This window comes from Macaca mulatta, chromosome 5 (genome assembly GCF_049350105.2).
Source record: "Macaca mulatta isolate MMU2019108-1 chromosome 5, T2T-MMU8v2.0, whole genome shotgun sequence".
Classification (NCBI taxonomy): Eukaryota; Metazoa; Chordata; class Mammalia; order Primates; family Cercopithecidae; genus Macaca; species Macaca mulatta.
The window spans coordinates 115,010,117-115,026,210 of NC_133410.1; the positions used below are offsets into that span (position 1 = coordinate 115,010,117).

General features: G+C 37.0%; 1 protein-coding gene across 2 annotated transcripts in view; it reads left to right on the plus strand.

Annotated features, from left to right (window-relative positions):
* Positions 1-16,094, plus strand: part of ARHGEF38 (Rho guanine nucleotide exchange factor 38) — a 128,184-nt gene that overhangs the window by 30,666 nt on the left and 81,424 nt on the right. For both annotated transcript variants that reach the window (XM_015138925.3, XM_078002056.1), the window contains exon 2: positions 9,129-9,316. In XM_015138925.3, the coding sequence (XP_014994411.2) occupies positions 9,129-9,316 (188 nt within the window). The remainder of the gene's footprint in view (positions 1-9,128; positions 9,317-16,094) is intronic.

The following is a 16,094-nucleotide window of genomic DNA, read 5'->3' on the forward strand; positions in this document are numbered from 1 at the left end:
CAGCTTTTAGCACTTCAAATAATGCTCTTCCTTATATTCTCTATTATACCCTCTAGATCTCCAAGTAAACATTAGTTGTACCTTCTTATTCAATCCTCAACATCTCCTAACCTCTCTCACATATTTCACATGTCTATTGCACTCTGTAAAATTTTCTTGTCTTGTTCATTAATCCCTTTAACTTTGTATAATTTACTATTTAGTTCATTATACAACTCAACTCTTTATTCAACTTAGTCATTTATTGATTAAACAAAATAATTAAGTTTTAATTATTATGAGCTTTTAAGATTCTGTATTATCTTTTAAAATCCACTTGATCATTTTTATAGTCTCTTGTTTCTTGCTCACAATTTCAAACCATTACTTGTTTTTTAGACCTATTAAATACCCTTTTTATATCTCTAATAATTTCAGTATCTCAAGACTTTGTGGATATAATTATGGTGTGTTTTAGGATTTTTTAAAATCTTGTATTCCTATGGCCAGGCATGGTGGCTCATGCTTGTAATCCCAGCACTTTGGGAGGCTGAGGTGGGTAGATCATGAGGTCAGGAGTTCGAGACCAGCCTGGCCAATCCAGTGAAACCCTGTCTCTACTAAAAATACAAAAATTTAGCTGAGTGTGGTAGCGGGCGCCTGTAATCCCAGCTACTCAGGAGGCTGAGGCAGGAGAATCACTTGAACCCAGGAGGCAGAGGTTACAGTGAGCCAAAATCATGCCACTGCACTCCAGCCTGGGTGACAGAGCTAGACACCGTCTCAAAAAAAAAAAAAAAAAAAAAAAAAAAAAAAAAAAAAAATCTCGTATTCCTTGCAATGTAGCTGCGAGGAACAGTTGAAGCCTGACTTGAATTTCTATTCAATTTCAGTAAGCTTTGTTCTTAATTTCCTTTATTCTATTTTCTTTTGGCTTATTGTATTTGTATTTTTTTTTAACTTATTTAGTTAAGAGTCAAATCATTTTCACTCTTGCTGCTTTTCTTGTACGTGAACTTAAGTCTATAAATTTTCTGTAAGCAGTGCTTTACCTAAATTCCACATTTTAGTTTGTAATATTTTTCTTATCCTTATAACAGATATCTTCTATTTACTTTAGTCATTTTTTCTGTGACCCATCAGTTATATAGTAGGAGTAAATATTTTCTTTTTTTTCTTTTTTTTTTTTTTTTTGAGACGGAGTCTCGCTCTGTCGCCCAGGTTGGAGTGCAGTGGTCGGATCTCAGCTCACTGCAAGCTCCGCCTCCCGGGTTTACGCCATTCTCCTGCCTCAGCGTCCTGAGTAGCTGGGAATACAGGCGCCTGCCACCTTACCCGGCTAGTTTTTTGTATTTTTTTTAGTAGAGACGGGTTTCACCGGGTTAACGAGGATGGTCTCGATCTCCTGACCTCGTGATCCGCCCGTCTCAGCCTCCCAAAGTGTTGGGATTACAGGCTTGAGTCACCGCGCCCGGCCTGAGTAAATATTCTCTACCCTAACAGTCTATTAGTTACTGAGAGTTACGTTTAAAATATCACTATTAAGGCTGATTTGTCAAATTCTACCTTCAGCTTTTTCACTTTCTGCTTCTCGTTTTAAAAGCATGTTATTCAGTACATACAGAATTAGAATTTTCATATCTTCCTAATGAATGGAACACGTTATCACTAGATAGTGCCTGCTTTTATTTTTGCCTTAAAGTCTATTTTATCTGTATAAAATAGCTATATCCCACACTTCCTTTAATTAGTATTTGCTCAGTATATATATATTTTTACTTTCATCTTCCTGTGTGCTTACGTTCTCTACTGTAAATGGCATATAGTTGTTTTTTGAATACAGTTTAATAATATGGTCATTTGAGTTATGATTACGTATAGATTTGGATCGACTGCCTTGTACTTATTTTTCTCTTTCGGTTTTCTCCTTTCTTCTGCTGAATTGCTTTCTTTCCTCTACTGGTTTTGAAATTTTACATGCTATTTTATTATTTTAATGGTTGGCCTTGAAATTTTAACATATATCCTTAATTTAAAAACATCTAAAGTTCATTAATGTGTTTAGCTTTTCTGCAATATCACAAAAATGTTTAAATGTTTAAAATACTTACAATTCTCCACAATCTCTCCCAGGCTGTCCTGTCCACCAAATCGCTTATCCAGTCCCCAATGTTCTCCCACCTGCCCACACATTGGTCTGCTTCCTGATCCTTAAATAGGCCATGCACATCCTCACCTTAAGGTTTTCCACTGACCAATTCATCTGCTAAAAACCACCTCCCCCAGATAACTGCATGACTCTCTCACCTTTCAACTCAATTTCAGGCTTTTCCTGCCATCTTAATTAAAATTGCACGTTTTTTAAGCTCTTCCTAGCAGCTTTCATAGCATTATTTTTCTCTATACCACTTATCACCTTTTAGTATACTAAATAACTTGTTTAAATTATTTGTGTTCTTCTTCCCCAACTAGAAGTTAAGTTCCATGAGGAAAGGAATTTGTTTTATGATTTTTTTTAAATTGCCATATCCCCAGAGCCTATGATTTTGGGCTCATAGTAAGCCCTTAGTATTTATTTGTTAAGCATTCAATAATTTCAGATCTCAAATCCATGTGACAGCCAGTTAGTGTCCTTGAATTGTTAAGGGATGCTATTTTTTTTTTTCTATTGATCACCACCAAGGCTGAGACAAATCATTTTATTGATGTCTCTTTATTTGGAGCATTATTTTTACTTAGTGTGTTTCGTTTTCGGATCCTTTATCTGGATATATTTCCTAAGTATGTTCCCTTTTCCCACTCTTGATTTAAAAATTGTCCAATAATTAAATATTTTTATCTATTTATGGTTCAGTTCATGAAAAACAAATGGGAGAATAGATATTGAGCAGGCAACAGCAGTGTCTGACACAATTATGCTGATGTTACAAAAAAAGATCCCTACTATATACTGTTATAGTTGCAAAAGCAAGTTGCAGAAGAATATGTATATGAGCTTGTTATTGTTAAAAAATAAAACAAACAAAAAACTGAACTTCTGTAAATACGTGTATTTGTATGTGAATGGAGATATTTTGAGAAGGCTATACACTAAACTAGAATACAATCAATAATACAGTAATTATCACATTGTAATTAATAAATAGGGATTGCATCTAATAATAATAAAACATTTACAAGATATCCACTATAATGCCAGGCACTGTTACAAGTGTTTTACAGACATTAACTAATTTAATCTTCAAAATCACTTTATAAGGCTTTACTAACATAACGTTATCCTTAACTTACATATGAGAAAATTGATATAGGAAGAGCTAAGTAACTTGTCTGAGGTAACAGATCTAATAAATGGTAGTGGTGGAGTTTGAACCCAGGCAGTCTGGCTCCCAAGGCTATGCACTTAAACCCCTACTATATCTACATCTCTCTCTCTCTCTCGATCTGTATCCATATCTATCTATAGCTATAGCTATTTCTATCTCTATATATAACCTATCTAGATAGATATCACAAGTGTATATTATTTTATAATTTACAAAGAAAGAAAGAAATTACCTCTCCTTAAATCCACTCCCAAATGGCAGTAGTAGTGGCAAAAGCAAGATGAAAGGAAAAAGAGGATAGGACAAATTCTAAGCAAAACCTGGCTATCAATGAAGATTGTCTTCAGTCCTCCCCCAACACCCCTTTGCCTTTGGGTGCTGTTGCACTTCTCTAAGAGATCAAGGTTCTCCCGATGCATATACCCAAGCCAGATAAAATGCTCAGAATTCTAAACCCCAGCTTTGTTCTGACTTTCCTCTGAAAGCAGCATCCCTATTTTTTTTTTTTTTGCTCTTCCTCTTCCAACTGAACTAGCTGTCCACCCATTTTAGAGTCATGCATTTTTTCTTGACAAGTTGATAACCACAAAATAATGGGATAATTGTTTGCTCTAGACAGTGGGAAAGTTTGAGACTGTAGAGAAAGTAACCCTATTGTTCCCATTCCCACAGAAATAGTTAACATTTGTATTGTTTTAAAGATCTCAAGGAACTTCCACATGCAGCTGCTCATTTAATTCAATCTTCATGATCACACTGTGATGGTTTTCATGCATAGTTTACAGGTAAGGAAACCAAGGCTCTGTGAGGATAACTAATAGTTATTACTCTACTGTGTTCTCACAGTTGAGTGGTAGAGCTGATCTCAAGTCAGATTATCCTTTTCTCAAACTGCAACAACCTCTTTTTTTTTTTAAATTTATTTATTATTATTATACTTTAAGTTGTAGGGTACATGTGCATAACGTGCAGGTTTGTTACATATGTATACTTGTGCCATGTTGGTGTGCTGCACCCATCAACTCGTCATTTACATCAGGTATAACTCCCAATGCAATCCCTCCCCCCTCCCCCCTCCCCATGATAGGCCCCAGTGTGTGATGTTCCCCTTCCTGAGTCCAAGTGATTTCATTGTTCAGTTCCCACCTATGAGTGAGAACATGCGGTGTTTGGTTTTCTGTTCTTGTGATAGTTTGCTAAGAATGATGGTTTCCAGCTGCATCCATGTCCCTACAAAGGACACAAACTCATCCTTTTTGATGGCTGCATAGTATTCCATGGTGTATATGTGCCACATTTTCTTAATCCAATCTGACACTGATGAGTTTCTTCACAGAATTGGAAAAAACTGCTTTAAAGTTCATATGGAACCAAAAAAGAGCCCGCATCTCCAAGACAATCCTAAGTCAAAAGAACAAAGCTGGAGGCATCACGCTACCTGACTTCAAACTATACTACAAGGCTACAGTAACCAAAACAGCATGGTACTGGTACCAAAACAGAGATATAGACCAATGGAACAGAACAGAGTCCTCAGAAATAATGCCACACATATACAGCCATCTGATCTTTGACAAACCTGAGAGAAACAAGAAATGGGGAAAGGATTCCCTATTTAATAAATGGTGCTGGGAAAATTGGCTAGCCATAAGTAGAAAGCTGAAACTGGATCCTTTCCTTACTCCTTATACGAAAATTAATTCAAGATGGATTAGAGACTTAAATGTTAGACCTAATACCATAAAAATCCTAGAGGAAAACCTAGGTAGTACCATTCAGGACATAGGCATGGGCAAAGACTTCATGTCTAAAACACCAAAAGCAACAGCAGCAAAAGCCAAAATTGACAAATGGGATCTAATTAAACTAAAGAGCTTCTGCACAGCAAAAGAAACTACCATCAGAGTGAACAGGCAACCTACAGAATGGGAGAAAATTTTTGTAATCTACTCATCTAACAACCTCTTTTTATATAAACTTCCTTGGCCAGGAATCTCCACATATATTATTAATGAATTTTGTGGCTAGAATAGTAAAAATTCACACCACCACTGGAAAAACAAAGCTTGAGTGTGAAAGAAATGCAGAATGAAGTCAATTACATGGTACTGCTTTAATATACAGCTGCATATTTCTGTTATAGCAATCTGAACATCCTTTTAACCTTAGTTTCACTTTGGCTTTGACATTGTGTTTTATTATACGCATATTATTGGAAAACATTTATTCTTAAAACTATTTTTCCTTCTTTCCTAAATAGCCTCTCTGCTGCTTTTTCTTTTTTCTTTTTCTTTCTTTTTTTTTTTTGAGATGGAGTCTCACTCTGTCACCCAGGCTGAACACTGTAATCTCAGCCGCATGGGTTCAAGTGATTCCCCTGCCTCAGCCTCCCAAGTAGCTGGGATTACAGTCATGCACCACCACACCTGGCTAGTTTTATATTTTTAGTAGAGACAGCATTTCTCCATGTTGGTCAGGCTGGTCTGAAACTCCCGACCTCAGGTGATCCGCCCACCTTGGCCTCCCAAAGTGTTGGCATTAAAGGCATGAGCCACCGTGTCAGGCCCCCTCTGTTGCTTCATCCAGAAATAAAAGACGGGCTATAGCTGACTGCTGATTTGGGTTGGTAATATTGTTGAGTTACAAATACTTTTATATATAAAAGTTAGGTATAACTAACTTTTAAAAGATAAAATGTTTAAATGCAGAGAAAGATCTTATAAAAACAAAATGTGTCCACAATGCATCGCAGAGAGTTTGTAGGTTTAAGAAATACAAACATAGGAAGTGTTTAGAAACCTGACCATAAAATGATGCAAGTGAAGTCTTTGTTCCTACCATAAACTTGAGTCAAAAGAGCAAGCAAAGATATCTCATAAGGTTGCTCAACTCTAAATTCCCTGAGAGATTTTTATACCTGAGGGAGAAGTTGAGTATTTTCACTGACACTTCAACCACCTTGCCCCCACAAATTTGTTCTCAACAAGTTGTTGAGCAGTATTGGAAAATCTAAGCAGTTTTTAATTGACACAATCTGATGTGGTACATTTTAAAGTGCAGCAACTGAAATGTCTGTGAAGCAGGTTAAGTTAACATAGTGATTGAGTCCTGGAATTGAGAACTAAAAATAACCCAAATGCACGTTTTAGGGATATTCCTTTGCCGATGATCAGGAAAAACTTCCTTCTCCTTGCTAGGATCCCAAATAATTGATAGATTAATCTTATAAGGCATAAGAAGTTTAGAACCTGGAAAAGCAAATGTCAGTCAGAGCAGTTTTTCATCAGCATCATTTTTATTTTCAAGGAAACTTTAAGTGATAATTGGGCAGTGTCCATACTGGTTTGTCACCTCTCTTACTTGTGAGATTTCCTTCTGTGCTCTATTTCACATACCCCAGGAGTAAAGGACCTTCCTCACACCTTTCTGCCTTCCGTCTCCCACCCCCTACCCAATCATTTCACTATGTATACATACATCAAGATATTATGTTGTACATCTTGAATATACACATTTTTAAAAAGAAAGGGCCACAATGGTGGTAGACGCAGCCTCCTCACTGTAGCTCCCCTCATAAGGTGTCCTGTCTTCCTCTTTCATATCCAAAATAATTCATTGTAATGACACCTGATTGTAACTTGCTTTTTCAAATTTGGGGCACTGAGAGGCAGGCTGCTTCTACTTTCCAATAAAAATATTACAAATTAGGCTGGTGCAGTGGCTCATACTTGTAATCCCAGTGCTTCGGGAAGCTCAGGCGGGAGGATTGTACGAGCCCAGAAGTTTGAGGATGCAGTGAGTTGCAATTGCACCACTGCATTCCAGCCTGGGTGACAGAGTGAGAATCTGTTTCTGAAAAAAACAAAAAACAAAAACACAAATTAGCAAGCACCCCCAAATTCTCATAATGTAGATCAAGATTTGAGGGCTCCAGGACATCTCATGCATTCATTCTCTCTCCTTGAATAGATTATCTGTTCTTATATAGCTCATATGGATTATTTCTTTTCTCTTTTTTCTTTTTCTTTTTTTTTTCTTTTTTTTTTTTTTTTTTTTTTTGAGACAGAGTCTGGCTCTGTCGCCCAGGCTGGAGTGCAGTGGCACGATCTCGGCTCACTGCAAGCTCCGCCTCCCGGGTTCACGCCATTCTCCAGCCTCAACCTCCCGAGTAGCTGGGACTACAGGCACCCGCCACCACGCCTGGCTAATTTTTTGTATTTTTGGTAGAGACGGGGTTTCACCGTGTTAGCCAGGGTGGTCTTGATCTCCTGACCTCATGATCTGCCCGCCTCGGCCTCCCAAAGTGCTGGGATTACAGGCATGAGCAACTGCACCCGGCCTCATGTGGATTATTTCTTTAGCACTAAATAGCCCAAATCTCATAAAACCATGTGCTTTTGGATGCTATTTGTCAAAACTTCCTGCTTTCCTAATGAAGGAAGGATTGGTAGGAGGCAAATGATTCCGAAACATACTCACCTGCAGGTCTGGATTGTCCAAAAATCAACCTAGTGTAGCTTCCAAACTGATGTTGGAATTACTCTCCACAGATGTTTGAATATTGAGCCTCTGCCTGAAATGCTGAAGTCAGTGGGCCAGAGAGAGAGAGCTCATTACTTTTTAAAGTGTCTGTTCACGTTCCTGGGGCAGTCTCTTGACATCACACCATTAACTCCTCTACTATATTGTTTCTCTAGTTGTCTTAGCTTTGTTCCTGGAGTCAGCCAAGAAAACACTCTTTATTTCCACTTGCATATATTGTGACCTGTACATTTATTTTTTACTGTACAGACTCTTTATAGGCCCTTTTGTAAAGTTCCATGTTCTCAGGGAGTGGTGTCAACATTGAAGATGTCTCATATACCAGTTACTAGAATCATATTAACTTTAAATGAAATATAATTACTTCTGCAACTGCAGAGACTAAGATGAAAATAAAGCTTCAAGCTTGAAGCAAATGTATTTACACACACTCTTACATACACAGACTCACACACTGCCCTGATGTTTATCGCCCCTTTGATTTCATGGTCTGTGATCTGGTTTGTGGCTTCCAAAATTGTACATTGCTGTGGGGAGTTCGTCCTTGAAGATATTTAGCTCTCTTACTTGAATACTTCATATAAACTTTTGCTATGTGTGAGGCTTACCATTTATCTCATTATCTCCCCAGTACTGAGACTTTTTAAATTAAAACTTTCTGTTTGACAGTTCAAGAATTTTGAAATAACAAGTTATGCTTAGTATAAAAGATGGACCATGAAAAATTTCAGTTGAAATTTATTTAATCCACCACTGCTTCACTCCTCATGGAGTCTGATGATGAATTGAAAAGAAAAACTCCAATCATGCAATTGTTTTCCATTTCATTGAGATTTGGATATTACCCACTGAGAATGAGAGGTAATTATTTTTAATAACGGTGACAAACAAAATTAGAGGCACTTCATTTACTAATTAAAATTCTTCCCTTGATTTAAAAGCAAATGTGAACGGAAGTTCTGAACTGTTTTTTTAATGTATTTGACCTCCAGGCTGAATACTGGCTTTATAGGCTAAGCTACAAGCAATGGGATATTTTAAAGAAGCCACGATAATTGAGTATCATTTAACTCACTTGTTAGAAGAAGTTCACTCCTATTTTTCCTCTTGCTCATAGTTTTGTAAGGGAATGTCCATATATCACTTCCTAAGAACACATCATGAAGATACCTTCAGCCTTTCTCCTTGTTAACAAAGTCCTGCGAAGGCGTTGTTTGTTTGTAATGAAGGAAAAAGAACCCTCAGGAGAATGCCTCACCTGCATATGTTTTCATTTAACAGAAAAGATGACTCCACAGGGTGAGTGTTCTGTAGCTGAGACCTTAACCCCAGAGGAAGAGCATCAAATGAAGAGGATGATGGCAAAGCGGGAAAAGATCATCAAGGAGCTGATACAGACGGAAAAGGATTATCTCAATGATCTAGAGCTGTGTGTTAGGGAAGTGGTTCAGCCCCTGAGAAATAAAAAGGTAAATGCATATTTGAGATTTTTATTTTTTTCAATTTTTTCTCTCCTACATCCTAAATAGGATCACTAGCACCATGAAATTGAAGCACTCAGGTGTATCAGCGGGATGATGTGTCTTTCTCCCCAAAACAGCACTGTTCTCAGCTCTGGGGTTACAGTTTAGTACAAAACGAAGTCCTGCCCTTGTGGAGTTCACTTTCTAGTGCAGAAAAGGAGGAGTCAGACAATACACAATAAATAAATAAGCAAACACAGTTAAGATATGTTTTATGGTGTGAAGTATAGCTGAGAAAACTAAAGCAGGGAAAAGGAATGAAATATGGGGACAAGGCCAGGCATGGTGGCTCATGCCTGGAAGGAATCCCAGCACTTTGGGAGGTCGAGGCAGGTGGATCACCTGAGGTCAGGAGTTCAAGACCAGCCTGGCCAACATGGTGAAACCCCATCTCTACAAAATTACAAAATACCAGAAAATTAGCTGGGCATGGTGGCACACGCCTGTAATCCCAGCTACTTGGGAGGCTGAGGCAGGAGAATTGCTTGAACCCGGGAGACGGAGGTTGCAATGAGCCGAGATCACGCCATTGCACTCCAGCCTGGGCAACAGAGAGAGAGACTCAGTCTCAAAAAAAAAAAAAAAAAGGAAAAGAAAAAAATAAATATGGGGACAAAGGGGTGGTCGTTCTATTTCAAATAGAGTGTCAAATGAAGACTTTTCCAGTGGAGGACATTGAGCAGAGAACTGAAGTAGGTAACAGAATGGTCCAGGCAAAGTGGACTACAAGGGCAAAGACTCTAAGTAGTGATAACTTATCATTAGGGTTGTAAATACACAATTCAAACAATATAGAAAAACAGAAGCTAGAAAGTGAAAATGATCAGAAATTCCACGGTCAAAGAAAATTACCATTAACACGATCAGACATATCCCTTCAGATATCTATTTGAACACTTACATATACATATACATATACACATACATACACAAGCACATATATTTTTACATAAATGTGATCAAAACTACAAATAATATCTTGTAACATACTTGTTTCATCCAGAAATCTGTTACATGTATCTTTTCATGAGTACTAATATTTTTCAATATCTGTCTACTATTACAGTGGCTAAGATGTTTTGGGTGTTTGTTTCCTTATATCCTTAGAATAAATTCCTAGAAATTGAATTGCTAGGTCAAAGGGTATGCATATTTAAGATTTTGAATAAAACGGACAACTGCCAAACAGAAAGTCAATATGATTTTAATATTCATTCCTATTAATAATGATTCAGAGAGCATTTTCTCTGCATCCTCTTTAATGCTGAGAATTATTGATTTCATAAATGTTCTTTTGACTCCTTCTGACAAATATCTTCTCATATATTCATTGGCTTTTTCTGTTATTCATATCCATGTTTTTTGCTCTTTTAAAAAATGATGGTTTAACATTTTTCTTATTATTTTATGAGAACTTTCTGTATATTAGAGATATTCTTTTTCCATCCTACATGTTGCAAATAATTTTTCTGGTAAGTCTTTTGGTTTCTAACCTTGTTTAAGATGTATGTTTATTTTGTTTTTGCCATGTTTAGTCAAATATATCCAACTTTACTGATTCTGAGACTGGTATTTTAATATGTTGCCCATGATTATAAAAGCATTTCTAGCCTGTTGTGCCCCCAACTACTTACAACATTCAGGAGCAGATTTTATATTTCTTAATACAGTACTCTTCTCAGAAATATTTTTTAAAAAACCATCTGGACTACAAATTAGGGAAAACCAGTATAGGTCAAGGCATTTCTGATACAAAAATTGTTTTTTGATCTAAGACAATGTTTAAAGAGGAGTAGCAAAGAAGGCATGGAAGCCTTTTCTTACACAGGAAGTCGTCTTCAGTTTGACTGCCTCATGACTTTTATTTAGTACTGACTATATGTCAGATCCTGCTCCAAACACTTCATTAGCATTCTTGTTTAATCCTCCACAATTCCCTCCCGCAGTGCCAGAATTACCAGGCACTTTCTGAAAACCTGGAAATTTCTTACTTGTGATGTAGAGTAGAAGTAATATTGATGGTCATGATAAAAATTTGCTCTTTAGTGTCATTACTAAGTATATAAATGTTTTCTGGTGTGTTTTATTTCATTTTATTAACATATAAACCAGATGTATTTGATATAACTGCTATTCTGACAGATATCAATGGTTACTAACATGTTCATTTACATACTTATTAAAATGTTGATTTTAAATGCACATGGCATCAGACTCTGTCACTATCTACCTTTCCTCATGGTACAGTCCTACCTGTTAACTCTTATTCTTTGAAAAATTTGGAACCTAGCCCACTGTGTCTATGTATTCTCTCTCTCTCTCTCTCTCTCTCTCTCTCTCTCTCTCTCTCTCTCTCTCCCTTCCCTAATTCTGACATCTTTTTTAGGTTATTTCAATATTCATGCAAATAACCCATGCAACATTCGGGCCTCTCAGTTCTTTCACTTTTTCATATCCAACAATATTTCCTCAATCCCATTCAGCCACTCATGCCAGGGTCATAACCTAGAACTTGTCATTACCAGCAACTTCGTCCCCTCAAAATCAGAATTTCAAGCTTACTATTCTCTGATGCTTAAGCCTACTCCCACTGGTACCATTTCTGACAACCTTCTGATGGCGCCGAGACCTCCAAGCTATGGACCTTACTACCATTTCACTCTTCATCCGGCCCAAAGATGCTTTAATTTATATGGGTCCTTCATTATAATCACTCCTTGCAAATGATCTCCATTCCTTTTTCTCTCTTTCTTTCCATTTACTCCCCTGCAGCAACTTACTCGGGTGAGGTTCAATTTTTCATCTACTTCACATCTTTACCTGTGCAGCAGAATTAATCTCTTATAAAATTCATGACCACTTGCTACTGGGGCCCCCAGTAATGTTTCTGAGGAGATTCTCTCACGTCCTTTTCCTCACATGTCAAACAACCCCTTTTCTTCTCTCAGCCTATGCCCTTTCCCATCATTTCATAGAAAAACTAAAAACAATAAGATGTGCACACTCCCAACACCAAATCTACCAACCAGCTGCATCTCTACCTGTGTAAGGTGGCTTCCTCTTAATACCAGAAGCAATGGTTCCTGCTTCTACTGAAGGATGACCTCTCTGCTAGTGCAGTGGATTCTACCCCCTCAGACTTAAGGGTTTTACTCTGGCCTGTGTCCTTTCTGTCTCCTGAATAATTAGTTTACCCTCCTTATTGAATATTTCATAGCACCATTATCTACTATCTTAAAAACCAAAATCAAACACAAACAAGCCAAAAAAATCCTTTTCCTCGATCCTTAAGGAATCATCTATATTCACTGTCTATTTTAAAATTAAATATAAAATATTTACTAGGTATAAGAGCATTTGTGACTAAAGCATGTTTCAAAATAAGCACAATTTATCAAAAATCTGTCCTTGTGATTGGCTAATGATCAATATAAAACACAGTAAAAAACATGCCCAGTTGCAGTGGCTCACACCTGTAATCCCAGCACTTTGGGAAGATCAGCACAACCAGGAGGATTGCTTGAGGCCAGGAGTTTGAGACCAGCCTGGGCAGCATAGGGAGATCTCATCCCTATTTAAAAAGAAAAAAACAGCCAAGTGTGGTGGCTTGCTTCTGTAGTCCAAGCAACTTGGGAGGCTGAGGTGGGAGGATCGCTTGAGCCCAGGAGGTTGAGGCTGCAGTGAGCCATAATCACACCACTGTACTGCAGACTGGGAGACAGAGCGAAACCTTGTCTCCAGAAGAAACAAGCAAACAACCAGACAAAAACACCAAACATACAAGAAAATCTTCCTTTGAATTATTAGTCCACATTTGTATCAAATGGAATGAGTTTATTCAGTATGAAAATGTTGCCAATTTAAATAATCTGCTACATTGGTGAGTCAAATTAGCCCCACTAAAATGAATGTCATTGCTGAGCTGTATTCTTCTATATGCTCTCCAATTTTCGTTTGTGTTTTTACTTTTTGTTATTTTTCTTTACTTGTTTTTGGCTTCGTACGAAACTCTTACAAGCAGTTCTCAGATTGGTGTCTTAGACTGTCAAGTAAAACTTTTCCATTATAGTAACATTTATGGTCGTTTATTTGGCACATTTGGCTTTTGCTCTCAATGCTGTGAATTACAATTCTCACAGTTCTAACTCACATTCTCTAGGTTGTTTTATTTGAATTGTTTATAGATTGTTGATTTTTCACACTTGGTACCTTGTTGTTTAGGTGTCTTTCAATGCCTGTCTGCTCTCTGCCTTCCTCATTGTGGACTTTAATTTCATTCTAATAGTTCTCTCGACTAAGGTAGTAGCAATTGTCTTAAGGTTCTCAGAATTCTCATGTCAGATCTGCCTTTCTCCCACTTCTCAAAACTTTTAACCTTTGATTAAACAAATAAATGTTCGGGTACTCATGACTCTCATAAGCATTTAAATGAGTGCTGAGGTACTTAGTTGACACCACCAGTTCATTCAGTTCACCACCTTTTCAATGTTCATTAGTTCTTTCCTGTTCTCACCTCCCTTCTGGACATTTAACTACCAGTGTCTTTGAGCACAAACCACCTGTCATCACTGACAAAATTTGTAAATTAACACACACAATTTTCAGATAACTATAGCAACAATCTGCAAACCATGCTTAGCTAAACCTGGGGCAACATCAATAAATATTTTACAACTACAGGTTAACCTAGGAGAGAATTTGGGTATCATAGGATTCATCATCTTTTCTCTATAAAAAATCAAACTCAGAACACTCCCAGTAAAAACAGAACAAAGCAAGTCTTTTATGTAAGTGAAAATTGGATGAAGAAGTTGAAAACTGAGGAAAGTACCAGACGTACCTGGCTTACCTGAGTGAACATTTTGTGAATGAATCAGTGTACAAACAAATGATTGGATTCAACCCTTGACTGACAACTGTTCTGTGACAATCGTGCTGTAAACGTTTATCTTAACTTCAAGGCTTTTCTGTGTCAGACCTTTACTGAACCAATAATATATCACACTAAGCAGTTACTTCTTCTTTAATAGCAGCATTGTGAGAGGTTTTACAAAGAAGGCAAATGTTATTCACAACAGTTAGTGTTGAAACATTTAGTGGGGAAACAGGTTCTAGTTATTTATTATCCAAACAGGGCAATGAGAGATACTCTATGTTTTTGGCTATAAGTCAAAATAAATCAAACTAGAGTAGACTAATCTAACAATGGAAAGGACAAAAAGTGATTGAAAGGAATAGCTGGAGGAATTTGAGTACTATACTTATTTTTATTTTTCTTTGTTTTTAAATTATTTTCAGTTGCTAAAATTCACATAGTGCAAATCTACCAAAGATCCCAAGGGGGCTATAGAACCCCTCAGCTACTCGGTTTCCTCCCCTAGAGGCAAACTCCAGTACCAGCATCTGTTTACCCTTCCAACGATATTTTAAGTGTATGTGTTTGAATGCACACTTGGTAGATTTTATTTCTATAACAAGAAATTTATGTGTATTTATTTTGAATTTGCTCATATTTGGTTTAATAATGTGCCTTATGCTCAAAAATTTGTATTTGCTAAAAAATGGTTTAAAAAATATAATTTTGTATTGGCAGAAATCCAATTGGAATTTTCTGTTAAAATTTTGATACACTATATGGCAACATTATAGAAATAATTTTCACTAGAAACAATATATAGAGGCAAATAATCACCAGTAGTCTTGCCACTTAGAAATAAGCACAATAATTATTTTGGCTTATTGTTTATACAAACATACTGAAATATTTTCTGGAATTGTAATTATACCATACACAATTGTCCCTCAGTATCTGTGGGGCATTGATTCCAGGACCAACCAAGGATACCAAAATACATGGAAGCTTAAGTGTCTGATATGAAATGCAATGTAAATGTCATGTAAATAGTTGTTATACTATATTGTTTAGGGAATAAGGACAAGAAAGAGAGTCTGTTCAATACAGATGTATTTTTTAGAATATTCTTGATCCACAGAGGACTGATTCTATAGATATGGAACTCAAGGATTCAGAGGGCTGACTGTATGCCATTAAGGAATATTTTCCTCTGAAGACAACTATATATTTACACATTTTATTTTCAGCCATAAATAACAAATATTAATTTAAATATAAATTTTAAAAAATTTATTAAAATAAAGGACCATAAATTTGATGTTCATGCTCTCTCTGAATTCAGAGTTCTTGAATGTAAAATGGTGCCCATTACTGGTGTTATCAGTCGTACTTTGGTTAGCAGTGGGCTGTTTCAATGTCAGGATGGTGGGGACCGTATTGAGCAATTGTTCTGTGTTACATCCTACAAAATCTCTCCCTCAGGGTCCAAAGTGGGTGAGGAAAGCCCCGGGATAGGGAAACACAAAAGAGAGGGAGTTAGGGAGGGAAAATTCTCAACTGACCCCTTCTTCAAAGGAGCAAGGAAGGGAAGGCACTCCAGGGCTCAGGCATTCAGCTTCCTGCTTGTATCCCCCACCTCAAACCAAGTTGCTATAGCGTCAGCCATCATGTCAACCCTGACAGAGAAGGCTGCATGTGAAGAGAGCTCACCAACTCCCAGAGAACACAGTATAGATTCAAGTATCCCTAAAAGGAGACAGAGAGGAGGGGGATATAGATGTACTATAATAATAAAAATACTGTTCAAAGACCATAATACAATGAAAATTGGTATATAATAAAGAGATAGTGAAAGTTCCATTGACTTCC